Raw genomic sequence first — 21638 nt, forward strand, 5'->3', positions numbered from 1 at the left:
TCCCTTGCAAGATGAATGAATTTATATTAGATAGATATTTACCAATTCATAATTTCCTCCTACAATTATGCCTACTGTCGATCCACAATTCACTCCTATAATAACACCTACAATCACGCCAACATATATAAACTCCAATCAGTTCCATTCATGGTGGAGTGAATAAATCTAGTAGGGCATCAATACATGCCGCTCAGAGAAAGCATATTAAAAATGAAAGCTATTTTTAATGACTAAACGAACCCTTTAGTCTTCCCAGAGTGAGGCATCTTGACAAAATAAAATTGAAAACAGGCCAGGCGTTGGCATGCATCTCCTGCCATATATACCACTAGCATATTTGGGTGTGCGTGTATATATGTGTATGTGTGTGAATGTGTTTAATTAATTGTGTGGATATATGTTAATATGAATGAATGTTTGTACGTAGGTTCTAAACATGGTATGCTGCTGGGTGGAGAATCCAAAATCGGAGGCATTTAAGCGTCACCTGTATAGGATTAAAGATTACCTGTGGGTAGCCGAAGATGGGATGAAAATGCAGGGATACAATGGGTCTCAGTTATGGGATGTTTGCTTTGCAGTTCAAGCAGTCCTTGCTGCCGAACGCCACCTCCTCCATCATCATCATGAGTACTTCGCTCCCATGCTAAAAAAATCACATGATTTCATAAAGAACTCACAGGTACCTATATTTACGTCTAAAATTAATGTGCATTAATTAATTATAATTAACATGGATATTAATTATGGGATGATATATATGATGAATCGATGATGCATGGAATAATAAATTTGAATTTATATATATATATATATTAGTTAAGGAAGAACACGAGTGGGAAGCTGAGCAGTTGGTACCGCCACATTTCAAAGGGGGGATGGTCTTTCTCCACTCCTGATGTCGGCTGGCCTGTTTCTGACTGCACTGCTGAAGCTTTGAAGGTCACCCCCACCACCTCTCCCCCTTTTCCATTTCCTTCCCTTTATAATTATATATCTCTCTCTTGTATAAGCATATGCACCGACCTACGTACCTCCAATACATGCATGCATGCAGATAATAAATTCATTGATGTAATATGCATGCATGCAGGCAGCTCTCTTACTATCGCAGATGCCCTCTGATGTTGTTGGAGAACCAATAGCTTCTGATCAGATATTGGACGCTGTCGATTTCATTCTCTCTCTCCAGGTTAATTATTATTTATTTATCCTCAATATTTATATATAATATTCCTGCTATTTAATTAATTATGAGTAATGATAATTAATTAAAACAAGTATGTAAAATTCATGAAAGCATTTTCTTACCCTGCATTGCAATGTATTGCTCTTTCTTTATTATTGCATAATCGAGAACTTACAAAGGTATATATATATACAACAAGATTATAACAAAAACTCAACAATCTAATAACTAAACTAACAAATTGATAACTAAAATGTAACTATAACAAACAGCTAATTACCTGTTGTTGCTTTTGTTTTGTTACTGCCAACAGAACTCCAACTTACTACTCTGCTGCTGTTGCTTTTCTATTGCTAAGATTAACACTCCCCCTCAAGTTACAATTTGTATTCTTTGTGACTAGCATTGAAGAAGCTAACTTATTTTGCCTTGAAGCAAAAATATCCTTCAATCCCAACCTTTCTGATAGCCTTGAAAAAGAAGAGAAGCCTAAAGCCTTGGTGAATATATCAGCTACCTGAGAATTTGTTGCATTATGAAGAGTCTTTATTATGCCTTCCATAATCTTGTTTCTCTCTAAGTGACAATCCACTTCAATATGTTTTGTCCTCTCGTGAAATACAGGATTTGCAGCTATGTATAAACCTACTTGATTGTCATAAAATAACATGGCTGAGGACCTTGAAACCACTACTTGCTTCTTTGATTTTCAAGATATCAATGATTCACCTAAGTAAACAACATAGCCAGTTAAAGATTCCGTGTATCTGGGCAACCAACCCAATCTACATCACAAAAAGACTTAATATGTAGCTCTGAATTGCTTGAAAAGAAAATTCCTTTGCCTGGTGAACCTTTAATATACTGAAGCACTCTATTAGCTACAAGTTGATGAGGTTCCCTAGGTTGAGATACAAATTGGCTTAACCTATGCACAACATAGGTAATATCTGGTCTGGTTAGAGTTAAGTATAACAATCTACCAATTAACCTTTTATATTGAGCTAGATCAGGAAGTGATTTGCCTTCATACTTGGACAATAGCAAGTTTTGTTCTATAGGAAATCTGAAAGGTTTGCTGCCAATAAAACTTGTATCATTCAAAATTTCCAATGCATATTTTCTCTTATTTAAGCTAATTCCTTCATCAGTTCTCGCTACTTCAAGGCCTACAAAATATCGTAGTGATCCTAGATCTTTCAAACCAAATTTGGCATCAATAACATGCTTCAAATTATCAACACAAGTAGGATTGTTACCAGTAATCAAAATATCATCTACATGGACCAATAGCACTGTGAAAGAACAACCAGACGTGTGAGTGAACAATGAATAATCAGACTTTTGATTAGACAATTCCCATATGCAAAATTGTGGTAGAAAATTTCTCAAACCACTACCTAGAAGCCTGCTTAAGTCCATAAATACTTTTATTCAATTTGCAAACAAGATGCTCCCCCTTGCTGTGAAAGCCTAGTGGAAGAGACATGTATACATCCTCAATTAACTCCCTATGAAGAAAAGCATTATTAACATCAAGTTGATGTAAATACGACCCTTTCACAGTAGCTAAAGCAAGCACTATCCTCACTGAAACAGACCTAGCAACATAAGAAAAGGTTTATGAGTAATCTAAGCCAAGTTTTTAAGTGAAACCCTTGGCAACCAAACGAGCCTTATACCTTTTAATGGAACCATTAGGATGATACTTAATTATGTACACCCATTTGCAACCAATGGGAGATTTACCAGGAGGTGATGTAGTAAGAGTCCATGTGTTATTGAGTTCCAAAGCAGCAATCTCTTTGTCCATGGCTTCTCTCCACTTAGAAAATTGGATTGCTTGATGAAAGGAAGCAGGTTCTGAGGTTGTAGAATTAACAGCCATGACAAAAGAATGAAAAGAGGGGCCAAGGTGAGAGTAGCTTAGACCATCAGAAACATCATATGGTAAACAAGGAGCAAGTTTGTTACTTACAAGCTTACACGAATAATCTAATAAGTAAGAAGGAGGATGATGAGATATAATGGATCTTTTTAAAGAAGGAATAGAAATAATAAAAGGAGAGGATGGAGTATCCGTAGAATCAAGGTTAAAAGGAATATTTGCTGAAGAACTAGGATTTTCAGAATCAAGGTTAGAAGAATCATGTTCAATGGAAGATCTATGATTTTCAAAATCTGTAGGTAAAGTGGAGTGAGAAGCAGCAGATTGTGGAGAAATGGAAGGAAAAAAAAAAAATAGAATTAAGATTATAAGATCCAAAAGTACAATGAGGAAAAACAAAATTATCCAAATAAGAAATAGAAGGGTTAACAGATTTCTCAAAAGGAAAGATATGTTCATAAAATTGAATATCTCTGGATATGAAAACAAAATTAGTTTTAATATCCAAAAGCTTATATCCTTTAATACCATGAGGGTCGCCCAGAAACACACATTTTCTGGCCCTAGGAGTAAACTTGTGCCTATTGTGAGAGAGAGTAGAAGTAAAACATAAACAGCCAAAACATTTTAAATGAGAGTAAGAAGGAGGCTTACTAAAAAGAAGCTCAAAAGGACTCTTATTACCTAAAGATTTGGAAGGAATCATGTTGAGTAAATAAACGGCAATCAATATGCAATCACCCTAGTAGCTCAATGACACTTTGGATTGAAATAATAATGCTCTTGCAATATTGAGTATATGTTGATGCTTCCTCTCAACAATTGCATTTTTTTTAGGAGTATCAACACAACTCAACTAATGCAAAATCCAATTATTATGAAAGAAATATTTAAGAATAAATTCAGTGTCATTGTCACTCCTGATGGTCTGAATTGTGGCATTAAATTGATTTTTAACCAAAGCGGCAAATTGAGGAAGAAGAAACTGAGTATCAAATTTTTGCTTAACAAGATAAACCCAAGTACACCTAGTGAAATCATCCACAATTGATAAAAAATATCTAAAACCTTCAAGAGTACAAGTAGCAAAAGGACCCCATAGATCACAATGTATTAGCTCAAAAGGCTTATTTGAAACATTACTACTACAAGTGAAAGGTAATTTTTTCTGTTTAGAGAAATGACAAACATCACAACATTCTGGTTTATTGGAAATATTTACACCACGATCATCTTTAAGAAAAGAAAACTTGGAATAAGAAGGATGATCTAGCCTATTATGCCACAACTCTGAAGAAGAATGACCAGCATGAGTAGTATTGACAGCAAGAGCAGTATGCACAGCAAAATCTTGTAGCAAATACAACCCATTGTGTTCTTTACCCAGTCCAATCATGCTCCATAAAGTAAGGTCCTGAATGAAACAACAATTACCAAGAAATATAAGGCAACAATAAAGATTTTTGGTAAGTTTACTAACTGAAATCAAATTGAAACTGAAGGTAGGAACACAAAGAACATTAGTGAGGATGAGAGTAAAAGAAAGTTGTACCGTGCCTATGTGTGTGACTAAAATCTTTTCCCCATTTGGAAAATAGACATAAATTTGTACAATGGAAGTAATAGAAGTTAGTTGAGAGACAGAATGGACCATATGGTCAATGGCTCTAGTATCAATGATCCAATCATTGGATTTAGAGTCATGCGTATGAACAAATTGAGCAGAAAATATGGAATGAGATAGATTTGGTTGAAACCAAAAAGAGTTACCTAAAAAGTTAGATGAATAAGAGGGAGTAGAACTGCTACAAGCATTGAAAGAGGATTGAGAAGATGCAATAGGTGCCGAGACAGATGCAGCCTAATGAGAAGCTTGAGTACCAAAACCTGATCTAGATGTTTAATGAAAATTCAAAAAGGCAAGCAACTGCTCACATTGAGCCTAAGTAATTGGACATTGTGCCAAGGAAGGCTACTTCAAACCATGAAATCCTGATTTTTTATTTTTATTTTTTTATCAATTGGGTAAATATATTGATCGAGTGAAAATATATACAACTACGCTGGGCATTCCCAGCATGGATTTTCACAGCATGGAAGGCTGTTGTTGTGAAAAATTTGACCGCAAAGAACCACCAAAATCATTTGATGAAGGTTGTTGTGCCTGAGGCATGATTTCTGATTGAAGACCAATTTGAGACAAAAAAACCAGGCAAACAACAATTTATTTGGGAATTAGTGCCTTGAGAAATAGTAAAAGAATCAAAATTTATAAAACAACCAGTCACTTGGTTAGCCATAATTTTGTTTCCTCCTTTAAGTTTGTACCCTGGAGGATAAGCATGAAGCTTATAGCATTTATCAATTATATGACATGTTAGACCACAACAGGTACAAATTGACCTTTCTTTCTTAGAATGCCCTCCTCCTTTACCACCATTGAAATTCTGAAATTGTCCTTTGTTTTGGTTAACAAACATCGCGTGCAGCAGCAGTTGCTTCAAGATTATAACCTATGGTGCCATGACCAATGTTTCTCCTCTTTTCTTCTTGCAGAACCAAAGAGCAAACTTTGCTCAATGAAGGAAATGGTTCTATTAACAATATATATTTGACCAATAAGATTGCTATAACTATCATTTAAGCCCATCAAGAACCTGAAAACATGTTCCTTGTGCTAGGCATCCAATTGAGAAGCTTTGGATCCACAAATACAAGCACAAGAACAGACAGTAAAAGGCTGATAGCTAACAAACTCATCCCATAAAGTCTTAAACTTTGTAAAATAAGAACTTACCGAGAGTGAACCTTGTGAAAGATGAGAGATTTCTTTCTCAAGTTCAAACAATCGTGGTGTATTACCTTGTGAAAATCTATCCTTAAGATCAAACCACAAATCCTTTGCATTATTGATATACATCACACTAGCTTTCAATTCCATAGTCAGAGAATTTGTTGGCCAAGAAAGAATTGTAGTATTGTAGCGACTCCAAGAATTGAATAATGGAGAAGAAGGATTTGGTTTTGTGATCGAGTCATTCACAAATCCAAACTTGTTCCTGGAACTCAAGGCCAAGAACATGAATCTAGCCCAACTTATATAATTTTCTAGACCTATAAGAGATTGAGAAGTAAGAACAAATCCTGGATTTTCATTCGCTAAGGATTGTTAGCATATTCATCCGCCATTGTTGTGCTTGAATTAGACACAGATTGCAAAGAATTGGAAGTAGATGTTGTCTGCGATGAACCAATAGTAGAAGCCATTGAAAATCTTGAAGAAGCTCGAAATCAAGAATTCAGAAATTGAAAGAACGCTCTGATACCATGTAAAATTTATGAAAACATTTTCTTACATTGCATTGCAGTGTATTGCTTTTTATTTATTATTGCATAATCGAGAACTTACAAAAGTATATATATACAACAAGATTACAACAGAAACTCAACAATCTAATAACTAAACTAACAACTTAATAGCTAAAATATAACTGTAACAACCTAAATGGCTAACTGCTTGTTGTTGCTTTTGTTTTGTTACTGCCAACAAAACTCCAGCTTACTACTCTGTTGTTGCTAAGATTAATACAGTAATATAATATTCGTACTTGAGAATAACGAATATCATTTTTTTTTTACCTCCCCAAATTTCAAAGGATAATAATTGTACATATTAGAGTTTCAAATTAAAGAAGTTATTAATGAATTTGAACCAGAAAAAGAATTGATTAAGCAATTATTAATATGAAATCTTAATTAATCTACGTATATGTCTAACATGTATTTACACTTGGATCTTAATTACTTCAGAACAGCAATGGAGGCTTTGCCTCGTACGAGCTTACAAGATCTTATGCCTGGCTCGAGGTATAGATCAATATGATATATTCATTAAATTAATCTCTCTCTCTCTCTCTCTCTCTCTGATATTATTCATTTTTGACGGATGCATGCATTGAAATAATTCAATTGCAGATGCTGAATCCAACTGAATCATTCGGAGACGCAATGATAGACTATCAGTAACGTCAACACACATTCATTAATTCTCTCCGTCAAAATTATCAAAATCTTCGTTGCTTTGCATTCATGATTTTCAATTATTAGTAACAGCAAGCTAGCGTTTTATATTTATCAGATATATGTACGTAGGTACGTGGAATGCACGTCGGCAGCAATCCGGGGCCTCGCAGAATTTGAAAAACTTAACAAGGGATATCGGGAGAAAGAAGTCCAGACCTGCATTGCAGAAGCAATGAACTTCATTCAAACCATACAATCACCTGATGGCTCCTGGTACGTACTTAATTTCTTTTTTTTTTTTCTTAATCTCTCTCTCTCTGTCTCTCTCCCCTCCACTTGAATTCTGCTTATAATATATATCCAGTATAGGAGTTGTATGTGCGTATTAATGAGATCAGCTGTTGGGTATATGATATGAAATTAATTGATTAAGCAGGTATGGTTCGTGGGGAGTGTGCTACACATACGGAACGTGGTTTGGAATAAAGGGGTTGGTGGGTGGGGGCAGCACCTACCAGAGCAGCTGCAGCATCAGAAGAGCCTGCCATTTCCTACTGTCCAAGCAGCTTCCCTGTGGTGGATGGGGCGAGAGCTACCTCTCCTCCCAAAACAAGGTACCTACACTACACTACACCAATAAATTAATCTATAAAGAACTTACTAAAGAAAAAACGTGTATTGTGCTATGGCGAGCTGCAGGTGTACACAAATTTGGAAGGAAACAAAGCGCATCTTGTAAACACATCGTGGGCCATGTTGGCTCTTATTGCATCTGGCCAGGTATATACCCTTCGATTGACAACTTGTGGGAATTAAGATATATAATATCGGGTAAAGTTACTCCACAGATTTTTGAAGTTTGCCTCCATTGCACTTCCCAACCTGAATTTTAAATTGTGATAGTATGCTTGAACATGATTTGTATTCCCTCGAGTGCAGTTGATCAAGTGCAATTCGGTCAAAATTCAAGGGTTTGTGTATATTAAACCTATGATATATAATTAATAATAGTTGATATCCATCACATTACATGCCTCCCCGTTAATCAAGAGCAGAACTTATAAATTTTAAAACATGCACTATAATGGAGTAGGCCGAGAGAGATCCAACCCCATTGCATCGTGCGGCAAAGGTGTTGATTAATTCCCAAATGGACAATGGAGATTTTCCACAACAGGTAAATTGATCAACATCAGAAAGATATAAAAGGGGTCGAGAAGATCCAGTTCAAATCAATATGATTTCATGATTAATTACTGTATCTAATACATATTGTATGTATCTCTTTCGATTTTATGGCAGGAAATTATAGGAGTGTTCAACAAGAACTGTATGATCAGTTACTCAGCCTACAGGAACATATTTCCCATTTGGGCCCTTGGAGAATATCTCAACCATGTATTACAGCAAAAGTAATTTCCATTTTGAGCCTTGAAAAAACAAAATTATCATCAGCCAGATTATCCGCATCTGGTAAAGTATGTGGTGTGTGGCTAGATGATTCTGTGTATACGGACATGAAGTGGTGCAGGCCAGGAAGTGGGTGCAGTGTAAAGCCACTCGCTACAAGTCCTTTCCTCCCACAAAACTCTTAGTGTGACTTACTATTGCTTATGTGTACTTAACAGAGCAACTATATATATATATATTCAGTTCATCATGAAAATTACCCAATAGCTACCATCATGACAAGCATTTTTATTATGACATTGGATACAGTATTAACATATGGAAACTCATAAAAATTGAAAAATTGTCATAATATATAGTTGATAATATAATTAAGAAAAATACCTATCGAGTTCCTAGGGAGAAGAAGCTCTCGGTATAGAGACATAGCTTGGTATCATTGTGTAAATTTAGGTTATTTTCTTTTTTGAAGCTTCTGTTTTCCACATTGTAGTAGACTACCCTTTCTTGCTTTGAATCCACTATTGTTTCTCCATCCTGATAACTGATAGGAGTGACTTCTGTCAACTTATAATCAAACTCATCCATTGATGCCAAACCTCTTTATCACAGTCCTTCAAAACCCAAATGTCCATAATTGGAGGACATGCAAAATTGTCAACGAGACGCAAAAACCTCCCTGACTCCAACAAAAACATCACATTATCTTCCAGATAGGAAGAAATCCGAGGACAAGGAATGATTTCAAATTTTCGATTTTCAAATCAAAGAAGAGGATTAACTCATCCTCTAGGTGATTGCATAATGCATCTCTTGAGTTATGGCTCATATTCATAAAGGTGATCTACTTGAAGTTTGTTACCAATAGAAGGGCACAAGGCACAATATAATTGTATTATGATATGAGGATATTTTGGGATTTTCATATGGGACTATATATACATATTGCAGCTGAGGGTTGAAACCTAAAACAATTTTCATTTGATGATAGTGGAAATTGTACAAGCGTCCATGCATGTAGGCATATTGTCAAACTACATACATTCGTTGTTCTTTATCTCTCTTTTGATTCTATCTATTAGAAATACTGAACAAGTATAATTATATTTCTTATTCATAAGACTATACATGGGTGCCTATTTATATAGGAGGCATGAAGTGCTATAGTACAAGTGCAATTCGAGTGTGTAGTACAAGTGCAGTACAAGTAAATAAAGAATACATGTTAACAACCCCCATCAAACTCAAGGTGGGTGGGAGATCAGCTTGAGGGTTGTCAACCAAAGTATAATGACGTCCCTTATGATATAACTTGGTGAAGATATCTGCAAACTGATCTTTACAAGAATCTAATAAGAGCTTGAGAGTGCTATGTACAAGATGATAACGGATAAAATAACAATCAAAGCAAGGACTTCCTCCCTTTTTCCCTTCCAAAAATACCCCAGGAGCTTACTTTCACGTCCAAAGAGAATGTTTGGGCTCTTGTTTACCTTATCCTTATCCAATTTTTAACTAAAATACGGATAACTCTTTTCTTGATTTAATGAGCACTCAATTGCAAAATTAAGGTCCTAAATTTAACACCACCACCCACACCCCCCCCCCCTCCTTATCCAATTTTTAACTAAAATACGGATAACTCTTTTCTTGATTTAATGAGCACTCAATTGCAAAATTAAGGTCCTAAATTTAACACCACCACCCACACCCACCCCCCCCAAAAGATGGAGAAAAGAACTAAATTTCAATTAGCTGCTCCCAAGCTCTCCTAAATTGCTCTTCAAACCCTTAGTCCCCGAAAAAAATAGGGTGTCAACAAGCATCACATTTTGACACAAACTTTTTTATTTCACCCTTCATTCCCTTCTAAGAAATGTGATTGTAGGTTAGGTTCAAAGAAAATCAGAGTGACCTACAAGCGATGATGCATATATTCTTGCAATATGGTTTGTTATAAGCTTGAATTAGGCACTAATAAAATCATCTTTATACACAAAGTTTAAAGAGTCCCAAAAGGAGGGACTGAAGTTGGCTCTGTTGTAGCCTTTGGATAATACCTTTGGCCTCTAGATTTTGCCACCATACTGTCCTGATTTGTTCAAGAGTAGTACATACAGATACACAAATAGCTATAAGTTCAACTTATTCGGAAAGTCGTAAGAGTGCATTTAGTAACACACTTTTGTTGTTCAATAAAAGATATTCATTGCTTCAAAAGGTACTCGAAGCTCTCATAATCAATTCGGATTTGAAAATGCCAATCAATTAAATAAAGCCTCCACTTTGTAACTACACACACAATGGATAGCATCTCTTTATGACATGGTTTCATTATTTTCATAAGTAGCTAAAGGTTTGCATAACTCGAGAATACATTTCAGGAGAATAAAATATACCTAAGAATTAGATTTTGTGGGAAAGAGCACATGCATTGGGAAACCCAAGGAAATGAATCGAACAAATTATCTCACTAGAAAAATGATAGGCAGGGTTTAGCATGTGAAACTTATTACTCGCGCGTATATTTGAAGCCACAACTCTTTAACACAACATTTAATTTATTTTGCATTTTTCAATACATCGCTGCAGCAAGCTCTCTCTCTCTCTCTCTCTCTCTCTCTCTCTCTCTCTCTGTGACCGGCTGTGTATGGAAAAGAACAAAACCAATCGAAGTCCCTTCTCTGCTATAAACAAGCAGCATGACAAATAAATAAACAACACGCCTGCATAATCTCTATGCCCATCTGCTATTGACCCTCATCCATTGGATCATTAGGGTTACGAGTTTGACAACTTGAATCCTTGTCATCCTGCCTCAATTCCTCAGACGCTGAGTTACTTGAAACTGAATCTTCAAGTGCCTCAAGAAAAGACAAAACCGTGCACTTGTCTGCAGTGAAAGAAGGGGGCTACGTAAGAGCTCAAGATCAAATGGGAAGACCCCCTTATTTGAAAACCAAGTCATTTTGGATATTGTAGCATTAGGGCAACCTGCTCAGTTGAAACAAGAAAAAATTTAAGGCACTGAATTACATAGTAAACTAGGCAGCACTGCTCATCCCAACTGAATTTATGCATTGCTGCGAAATAAGCATTTCCCCTACTCCCACTCGCAATACGTTATCTACTCCTGTTTTATGGTCAGGTCAAGCATTTCCTAGATCTATTTTCCGCTAACCATGAATGGCAGGCCCACATAAAAAGAAGGATAATTTTCATGCACGTGGAAGATGCCATGACCAACAGGCTAACTTGCGGAGAAACAAGGAGTGCAGATGTGTAGAAGGTGGTCTGGCCTGCACCTGGCATCCTAGTAAAAATGTAGAGATAACCTTTGCTGGCATGCTAAGAAAGATGTAAAAGATGTCACGATGCGCATAGATTGCAAGGTGAGAGAGAGAGAGAGCACCAAATAATGAATAAATAGAAGCAAAAAAAAACATATAGAAAAAAAAAAACAAATACAGAACAGAATCAAATTGAAAGTATGGCGAACAAAAACTAATAATTTACAGATGAACTTGAGTGTTGGAATTACATTTACTTGGGTCAATTCCAAACTGTGACAAATCTATCTGACCCGTTCGAAGTACCTATAAATATAGGAGGTGTCTCATTAACAGGTTAACCATCTTAATAAAATAAACAATTAATGGCAGAATATAACAAAACAAAACAAAACTAAGAAATAAAAGGAGAGAAGAATTTAGCCATTGTTTCTCACATAAGTAAATGAATCAACTTGCTGACGGAAAGGTGGGCTCTGCAGCAAATCTATTAAATCCTCTGGAGTCCATTGACCCTTTGCAATCACGCAACAATGTCATAAGCAGCATAAATTTATGTGATTTAGGAAGAACTAAACATCAAATTGTTGTTTACCTCAGGTAAATATGATGCTAAACACTGTTCCAGTGGTAGTGTCTCAATCAATGGCAGTATCAAATCAGGCTTTAAAATATCCCCTAATCCTAGACCTAAAAAATGAAACAGGGTTACATAATCTTACAGGAGATAAATCTTAAAAGATAAATTACAAGCACACCAATGCCCATGACAGCAATAAGACCCTGCTGCATCGATACATGTGACCTCTTATGTACCCTTGATCATGCCTAGTCATGAGACTCCCAAATTACTCGACTGGCTGAATGCATTTTTAAGACATTGACCCCAACCACATCCAGAAAACTGATGGTTTTCCAGTATTCATCCTACTAATTCTGGTTTTTAAGCTCAAACATCGAGTCTAAGAATGAAACGAATAATAATAATAATAATAATTATTATTATTATTATTATTATAAACAAAAAAGCTAGAAGGCTAATTTGACAATTGACACACGCTCATGCACACCTTTACTAGAAAGAAATTACATATTCACATGCCAACTGAATAATAGAAGCCTCAAAATCACATGCCAACTTAAAAAGTACAATGCACGCATCTTTCTCCCTCTGGTTCCCCAGACACAACACACTGTATATTCATCTATTAGGCATGAAACATGTCTAAATGCTGAAACAGAAAAAGAATGATGTGGTCCTAAAATTGTCCAGATGGGCAGCCAATTCAACAATATGATCACAAAACTATGCAAGGTGGACGGAAAACCATCCTTCCGCTCTGTTGATGCTCAATAAGCTTCCTTAGAGCATAGCTGAAACCAAAAACCATTGGAGTAGAATAAAATGTCTTATCACCTCCATCAAGATCTTCAGCACCATCTGCAATAAAGCATCACATTGCAAATCAAATCTAAAAGCAATTCAGGAAATAGGAAAAGAAAAAGGAAAAAAAAAAAAAAATACACATCTTAGAAATGATACCTGCAGACCCAATATTACTCAAAATTCTTTGCAAGTCTGCCAACTTAACAGGTCCAGATGATGAGGTTACATCACTAGTTACATCAGTACCCAAATTTGGGCCAACCAAGTTCCCAGCTCTGGAAATTAAAAATCAAAAATCACATTAGATTAATCCCAAGGAATCATCAAACAATATCTTTTAGAGTACAACAACAAACCAAGCCTTAGGTCCCACTATGTGGAGTCGGCTACATGAATCATTTTCCACGAACTCATGCGATCATGGATAATTTCCTTCAACAAATCCAAGGTTATTAAATCCTTACTATCTCATTCTAAGCTATTTTAAGTCTACCCCTACCACTTCTACTACTCTTCACATTAACTAAATCACTCTTCCTCACTGGTGCACTACGTAACCTACATTGTAAGTACCCAAACTATCTAATTCGTCCCTCCCTTATCTTATCTTCTACAGGAGTTACACCTAACTTACCGCGAATATGATCATTTCTTAATTTATCTTTTAGTGATATACCACATATCCATCTAAGCATTCTCATCTCGGCAACTTCTACTTTTTGAAAATGTTGTTTCTTAGTCACCCAAGATTCTAATCCATATAGCACAGCTAGACTTACACCCTTTTAATTTTAAGGGAATTCTACGATCACAAAGCACACTCAAAACACTTCTCCATTTTAACCAACCTACTTTAAATCTATGTATTACATCTTCTTCAACTTCTCCATCAGCTTGCATAATAGATCCAAGGTATCAAAATTTACTAGTGCTATTGATTTCTTCATTATCAAGTTTAACTTTACCTCCAATATTCCTCCTACTATTACTGAAATTACATTTCATATATTCTGTCTTATTTCTACTTATCTTAAAGTCTCTAGATTCTAAAACTTTTCTCCATAATTCTAACTTAGATTCCACTCCAACTCTAGTTTCCTCAATCAAGATAATAACATCCGCAAACAACATACACCATGAAACCTCATTTTGGATACTCGTAGTCAATTCATCCATCACAAAAGCAAAATGATAAGGGCTCAAAGCAGATCCTTGATGTACACTTATTGTGATTGAAAATTCTCTATCATCTCCATCTATAGTCCTAATACAAGTCATTACTCCATCGTAGATATCTTTCATGACATCAGTATACCTATTACATACACTTTTTTTTTAAAACCCACCACAAAACTTCCTTAGGTACCCTATCATACACTTTCTCTAAGTCAATAAATACCATATGCAAGTCCCTCTTCTTTTCCTTAAACTTTTCCATTAATCTTCTTAAAAGATACATAGCTTCTGTAGTAGATCTCCCAAACATAAAACCAAATTGATTTTCTGAGACTTTCATTCCTAGCCTTGATCTTTGTTCAACTACCCTTTCCCACAGAATATCTATTAGAGTATAATTTAAAATTCAACATAAAAAATATATGTGATAACACAATCATTAAATTTTAGTTAATGAAGAGTCCAGCATGCCTCAGCTTTTCCAACTCTTTCTAGACTTAGGCACTATCAAGCTGTCTGTAATTATCTTTCATCACTATAAGTGCAATACCACATCAATACCAAGTGAAAACACAACATTAGGTTTGTGGAATGAAATTGGAAGAGGAAACGAGTTGAGGTCCAAATGTGATTGCTACATTGGATATGCATGCAATAACAATTGGAATAGAATGATTAAAAAAAATAAGCATCCATAATTACATGATAACATTAAATTATGAAACATAATTGAAGTCATTATCTAATATAAAGAAAGTTATTTGTTAAAAAACATTTATGTGGGTGGCCAACCAGTGACCATGGATGTCAAGGAGTGGCAAATCCAGGATTTTGTGAAAGGAAGCTGATACTTTTCTTTAGTCTGTTGGAGGCCCACTGGGCTTGAATTATAGAATGGTAGGTAGTCTAGCTTCCAATCCTATATCCCTTTCCGACCCACCTCGAGGTTCAAACCAGAGATTCCTTCCCAAGCACTAACGGTTGGAGACCAAGGGGACCAAAGGAGGAACACCACATAGGATCTAGTTTTATCTTTAAAAAATTTATAGGCAGCGAATGTTTAATATTTTTCTCACATGTCATCGTAACATGCTGACTTAATTGTTTTAGACTAAACCATAAAAATAATTTATTTTAAATAATAATCATTAAAATATAAATAATCATCTTAACCATATTTATAACACTAATTTTTATTACATGTCATTTATTTCACTATTTTAGAGACAATCCATTCTTGTGGAATTGTTGATTCACTGTCAAAATTTAATAAAATCAAAAAGTTGTATGCAACCCTACTCCCTCACCAACCCCCCCCCCCCCCCCCCCCCCCAAAAAAAAAAAATACATATAATATACATCAAAATACACGTATGCATGAAAATTAAAATAATTAAAGGATAAAAATTACAAAAAAGTACAACAACAACAACAACTTGTTCTTGGATCCAATTTCTATAACCCAATCTTTGAAGAGGGAGAAAAAAATAGATATTTTCTTTAAAGTTATTTTATAAAATGCTGATGGTTTTATTTGCCTTATTGCTCTACAGCGTTGTTGCTATATTAAGTTCTCAAAGAATTTTACCGAAGTGTGAAACCTTAGACAAATGAATAGCTAAAGAAAAATTGTATTTTTGAGGTTTGTTGAAGGATTTGGGTTTTTTATTATCTAATGCACCAAAAAAGAGAAAAATATCTTAAACATCTTTTGTAGGACACTTAAATTATATTTTTATAACTTAGTAAAAGATACTTTCTTCCTTAGGACCTAAGGAATGCCACATATCAATCACTAAAGGCATGAAAATTCAGATTTTGAGAAAGGAACTGCAAAGATTTTAGAACGAGGAGACAATTCTTTTCATATGATGTCTAATCTCTACATTCATTTAAACAAACCAAAAAAAAAGGGTAATAGCATAATATGAAAAATTAATTTAAGTATAATAATATTTTTTAAAAACCTGGAGGTTGGGGGGAACCCTCAGCCCTCCCAGATCAACCACTGAATTAGTCTAGGACTCATGTTCACTGGCAGTTCATGGTCACTGGCTATGGCCACTTACGCTCCATGTAGAAAGTGCACAGAGGCTGCAGAATCTTCAGATTACTGATGACAGATGTGTCTGCTTTGGCCTTTAAGACAAACTTGTTGACTGGCCAATATGTCCATGTTGAGATGGATCTTCATGTGGTAGTATATGGATTCATAGATGTCAATCACTCCATCCAAACCTTTGTGAGGGGCTCAATCCGGTCCAGCTGAGTGGGATATTCCAAAAACTGAACCAAATCATCAAATATCTCATGGAACTTCAAGATTCGAAATGTGGCTTCAATGGGAGATGAACCAGTAATGTGTTTGGAGTCTTTAGACCCCATCCAGTTCTTATGATATCCATGGACACGTTTGGCTTTCCAGATTCGCAAAATCATGCTTGACACCATTTCCCTATCCTTGAATCAACACCCACAGTCGCTGATGACACCAAGAGGAGGAGGATATGGTGGATCTTGGAGCGAAGAATTTGGGTTGAGATTGAACACATCACTTGATGGCACTTTAGTAAAAAAAAAAATTTGACAGCAATTGCAGAGGAATGGTGGGAATAGCATTTCTGCCATTTGCATTGTGTTATTTTTTGAAACCAAACATGGGAATAGGAATCAAGGCCTAAAATTCCAATTCCATTCCTGCCCTTATTCTGTGAACTAAACATCAAGTATCAGTTTCATGATTTTGTTTTGGATAATAAAGAAGATGCATTAAGAGGAAAAAAAAATTACAATGCAAAAGAGAACAAGTCCTCATGGGGAAAAAAAAAAACAGAAAAGAAATATGAAGAGAAACCTAATAAAGAAACTAAATAAGAAACCCTTCCTTCAACCAATTCCATCTACTTCACTGCGCACTTTAAATTTGCTAATTCCCACTGACCCTTCTTTGACTTTCTTTTAACCCCCATCCAAATGAGCTTCATTTCCACCAAGATTAAATAGCCACAAGCCCATCCTATCCATCAATTGTTGAACTAGTAAGTCTTTCACGTTAACCACATCTACAGAAATGGGCAATATCCCATCCCTTACACTGCAGTTCTTTACCCAGTCTACCTTCAAACATAGAAACTCTCTAAAAATTCAATCAGAAATGGTGGCATGTATGTTATATCTACAATTAATCAAACAATTCAGAAACATAGCCACATTGTTCCTGAATTGCATCCAAAAGCAAACCATTAATATACATTAACTCACAAACATCATTGCTATCGTTATCCAACACATCACCCATTTTCCCTTCATATTTACCCTTGCTAGTCTTCTTTTCTGTATCTCCCTTCTTAGTACTTGGAGATTCCACAATACAAAGATCTTCAGAATTTCAATTTTTTTTTATTTAAAAAAAAAAAAACCACACACACATCAATCATTGCCAACAAACACTTCTTGGTCAAATCCTCATCATGACAGCAGCTCTCTCCCACTGCAGAAGCATCAACTGAAATACCATAAATAATTTAACAGCCCATGTCCCTTGTTGGAACCTGTCCTTCAAGACCCACACTACTCACTACTGTCAACCCAGTTCTGTGATGAGGATGTAGTCAGGCTGACAATCAATCCTAATGGGGCTACTCAAGCATTTGCTTTTAGTGTTAATCCATGTCCAAGCTGTATCAACATTTCCTTTCCCATAACTTCTCTTGAGCTCAGTTTCTTTATTTGAGTGAGTGAGAATTCTAGTCCTGATTCGGAGGCCCATTTGCCTCTTAACTATAGTTGTTAGAATCTTACATCTCATGATTCAAATAGTATGATTCATATCATTCCACACCAAATCTTCAAATCTTGCTAAAGAATCAAAAAACAACCGCATTGCTGCCAAACCTATTGATTCACCCCCTGAATCTAACGAATCCATCCAAATTGATGCTGAACTTATGAGATCCAGTCAGACTCAACTAGCTTAAAACCCCATTATCAGGCTTTCTTTTAATTAAAAAAAATTAAAAATTGCTTCTTTTTTTTAACACAGTTGCTTTGAATCGCTTCTGTGCTGACAAAAAGGAGAACATAACTTCAGGTCTTCTGCTGCCTTCAAAAACCATTCTTCACTCTTGGAAGAGTAGTGTTCTGCCATTGAGAAGAAGGGGCAGAAGAGTAGAACATTGGTCGGTGAAGGTGGTACTCACGTTTTTCTGCGTCATTAAGTTTCAAATGTTGGTTTTTTTAGTAGTTCGTTCAGTTAATTCTTAGTTTTTTTAAAAAAAATTATTTTTTATTTCTTTTTAATTAAAGAAAGCACATGCATGAACTATGACTTTTCTAACTGTTGAACTAAACCAAAAGTTCAGTTTTATAGTATTTTTTCTTGATTCCTTCCCATAAACAACATAAAGCTCATTATATGCATGTCATTGGAATCAGTTTGGAAATTTAAACTGAAACCTATGATTTTATTTTCTTCTCGATTCCTAATTTTCAAAACTGGGATTTCTATTCACGATCCAAATCCCGATTTGACAACTATGCTCTAACGTATATTGGACACAATAGAGATCACCATTTTTAACTTAGCTGTTTATTCTATTTAATTGCTAAATGTTAGGCCTAGTGAGCTCCCAACTGGACTTGAACTTGGGCCTGTTTAGAATCAAATATCAGGCCTAAACCAGAATTAGCCAATTTACCCAACAGTTGGCAAAATCTAGCACAATAGTGATAGTCTAGGACAAACCACCTGTTGTCAACCCTGGCTTACCACTGGTGAAACCCTAGCCGCCTATGCTCTAAGTCAACTTCTTTTCTCTACAACTTCTCCTCACATTCCCCACAAAGAGAGACATTCACTGTAGTCACAACTCCCTCCCATGACTGAAATCCTTGCTGCAGCGTAATATCAGTGCCATTCACCATGAGAGGAACTTTCTTTCCTGATTCCTAGACAATCAGCTGAAGTTCCTCTCACAAATCCCCTCCATCACTCATCATGAGCAGATCTCGGGATGAATACACAAAAAATAATAAATACTAAATAAATAAATAAATAAATTTCATTGTAAATACAATTCCAAGAATTTAGCCTTCTTCATCAACCTAATCACCATCCAATAATTGACCCTCCCAAATCTTGTTTTACAAGAAAACTCCCAACACCCCAAACACTGAAGCCAACCCATCTGCAAACCATTTTGTTGCCACCAAAGAAATCCTAACCCAACAATTACCTAAGTTTGAACAGCAAATGGTGTCCCTCTTCTTGTACTCTTGAATCCATAAGTGCCCGCTGAAAGCCAAGAAATCACCCAACCTCGTACATCTGTAATAGTCACAACGGTATTGTTGAAACTTTCTTGAACATGAATAACTCCCATTAGTATTCTACGTGCACTCCTACAAAAACCAATTCACCCATACCTACATGAACCAAGTCTTTGTGTAGGCTAAGGTTTCTCACAAGAAAAGAAATAAAACCACCCTATCTCACTTTCTCTAAGTACAGATCCAAAGATTTTTCTTCAATTTAGACAGTGTGTCATAGACCACCTTCTCTCATGCTGAGGAGAGCGAGAGAGACCATCACATTTGTTGGACTCTGATTGTTCATCCAATTATTCAGCCCAACAGTTGAATCAAATAACACAAGAAAAATAATTTCAAAGAATCAGATCAATTACCTACTATTCAACTCACTAGTTTATGCAAAAAGTGAGTATGGGAATTAATTTTATTTTTCCTTTTTAGAGGGAATTTTAATTGGTAATATATTTTAGATGCTGGGTTATTAGCTTATTGTTATTTAGGAAAGTTGTCTTTGAGCTGAACAAGGATTCTATAATTATTTTTTTCATGTTCCCAGGCACTGTAAACAGTGTTATTTGGAATTAAAGTTGCGCTGAACATTTGTAATACATCAATCAGTGTAGAAGGGGACGATCAGATCCAAGGCATGACTCAATTAACCAAACCATGATCCCTGAAGCAGCAACCGAAATAAGTTTTGGTTCGAAGAAAATGGAAAGAGAAACTGAACCGTTTCAAATGGTTCACCGAAACTCACTTCACCAGCTTTTAGGCAACAGTTAACCATACTTGAATCCAATTTGAAATGTTAAATCCACTACAAATTAGTATGAAGTATATACTGAATTGTCTAGAGGAAAATATATATATATATATATATATATATATATATTTCCTTTTCATCATCTTTTTTAAGCTCCAAACTGAACCTAGAAATCTAGCTTTTCTGACCTTTGGAGAAAAAGAAAAACTAAAAGCCACTAACGTTGCATAGAAAAGAGAAATATCAAAGTTATATATTTATGTATATATATATTTTTATATATATATATATATATATATATATATTTTCTTATCATCATCTTTTTTAAGCTCCAAACTGAACCTAGAAATCTAGCTTTTCTCACCTTTGGAGAAAAAGAAAAACTAAAAGCCACTAACATTGCATAGAAAAGAGAAATATCAAAGTTATTCACTGCAAAAGGTGGGAATAGAACATATCCTCACACAAATTCAAACTAGTAATTTGAAACATCTTAATATGTGAAGGAAGGCCAACCAGCCAAACCTTGCACTCCATTGATTTTGATTCAGCTACAAATGGGGCAGAGCTCCAACCCATTCTCTTTACAAATGGGACTGACTCTCGGTAGAATTAACACAGATGATGTGTTATAGACAAGAAGATCCTACAAGTCTCTCAGTCCTCATATGTTCTTGAATTGGCACAAATCCAATGAAACCAACGCCTACCTTTTCCTCAATGGTCAGTGGCAACCACCTTTAGAATTCTCACTTCTCTTGGTTCAATGAAGCATGGATGGCACCTCAAAATGTGGGAGATTTCTTACTTGTCAGAAATCAAAGCTTTGGCTCAAGTGGGGAGGTCTGCATTTTTTTTGTGGTGCAATCCAACCTCCACTATCTTGTTGACCCTTGGGATTGAGAGGAATGCGAGAACCTTCAAGTATAGCTCAAGTGCTCAACCCCTCTTAGTTTACTGTGGGATAGAGTTTTGTTTTTGGCAATTTTTCCAGCTGATTCAGTTGGAATTTCTTGGGGTTTGTCACAGTCTGACCTTCAAAGGGATTGGAAGGCAACCATGTTATAACGTTTTCAGCTTTTTTCCATTATTTTGAGGATATACTGTCATCCTATAATTGTACATTGGGTGTCCCTTAATAATTTTGTTCTTATCCAAAACGAAAAAGAAAAAAAGAAGCTTACACAGCTCCAAATGTG

At 35.6% G+C, this 21638-nt stretch overlaps 2 protein-coding genes across 11 annotated transcripts in view; one reads left to right on the top strand and one right to left on the bottom strand.

Annotated features, from left to right (window-relative positions):
• The window catches only part of LOC131166245 (lanosterol synthase-like), a 114409-nt gene extending 105890 nt beyond the window's left edge, over positions 1–8519 (top strand). For both annotated transcript variants that reach the window (XM_058124596.1, XM_058124597.1), the window contains exons 8-17: positions 431–685; positions 823–945; positions 1097–1195; positions 6891–6947; positions 7056–7102; positions 7233–7376; positions 7540–7717; positions 7803–7883; positions 8197–8280; positions 8406–8519. In XM_058124596.1, coding sequence (XP_057980579.1) covers positions 431–685; positions 823–945; positions 1097–1195; positions 6891–6947; positions 7056–7102; positions 7233–7376; positions 7540–7717; positions 7803–7883; positions 8197–8280; positions 8406–8519 — 1182 coding nt within the window. The remainder of the gene's footprint in view (positions 1–430; positions 686–822; positions 946–1096; positions 1196–6890; positions 6948–7055; positions 7103–7232; positions 7377–7539; positions 7718–7802; positions 7884–8196; positions 8281–8405) is intronic.
• A 2488-nt stretch (positions 8520–11007) lies between these two features.
• LOC131166121 (26S proteasome regulatory subunit RPN13) overlaps positions 11008–21638 on the bottom strand; it is a 48719-nt gene continuing 38088 nt past the window's right edge. For 3 of the 9 annotated variants that reach the window (XM_058124419.1, XM_058124418.1, XM_058124426.1), the window contains 6 exons: positions 13347–13465; positions 13221–13244; positions 12399–12493; positions 12241–12318; positions 12055–12109; positions 11008–11507 (listed from right to left, as the gene is read on the bottom strand). In XM_058124419.1, the coding sequence (XP_057980402.1) occupies positions 11332–11507; positions 12055–12109; positions 12241–12318; positions 12399–12493; positions 13221–13244; positions 13347–13465 (547 nt within the window). In that variant the 3' untranslated portion in view covers positions 11008–11331. The remainder of the gene's footprint in view (positions 11508–12054; positions 12110–12240; positions 12319–12398; positions 12494–13220; positions 13245–13346; positions 13466–21638) is intronic. The other 6 variants (XM_058124425.1, XM_058124424.1, XM_058124423.1 and 3 more) reach the window with 3 other exon arrangements.

This window comes from Malania oleifera, chromosome 10 (assembly GCF_029873635.1).
Source record: "Malania oleifera isolate guangnan ecotype guangnan chromosome 10, ASM2987363v1, whole genome shotgun sequence".
Classification (NCBI taxonomy): Eukaryota; Viridiplantae; Streptophyta; class Magnoliopsida; order Santalales; family Ximeniaceae; genus Malania; species Malania oleifera.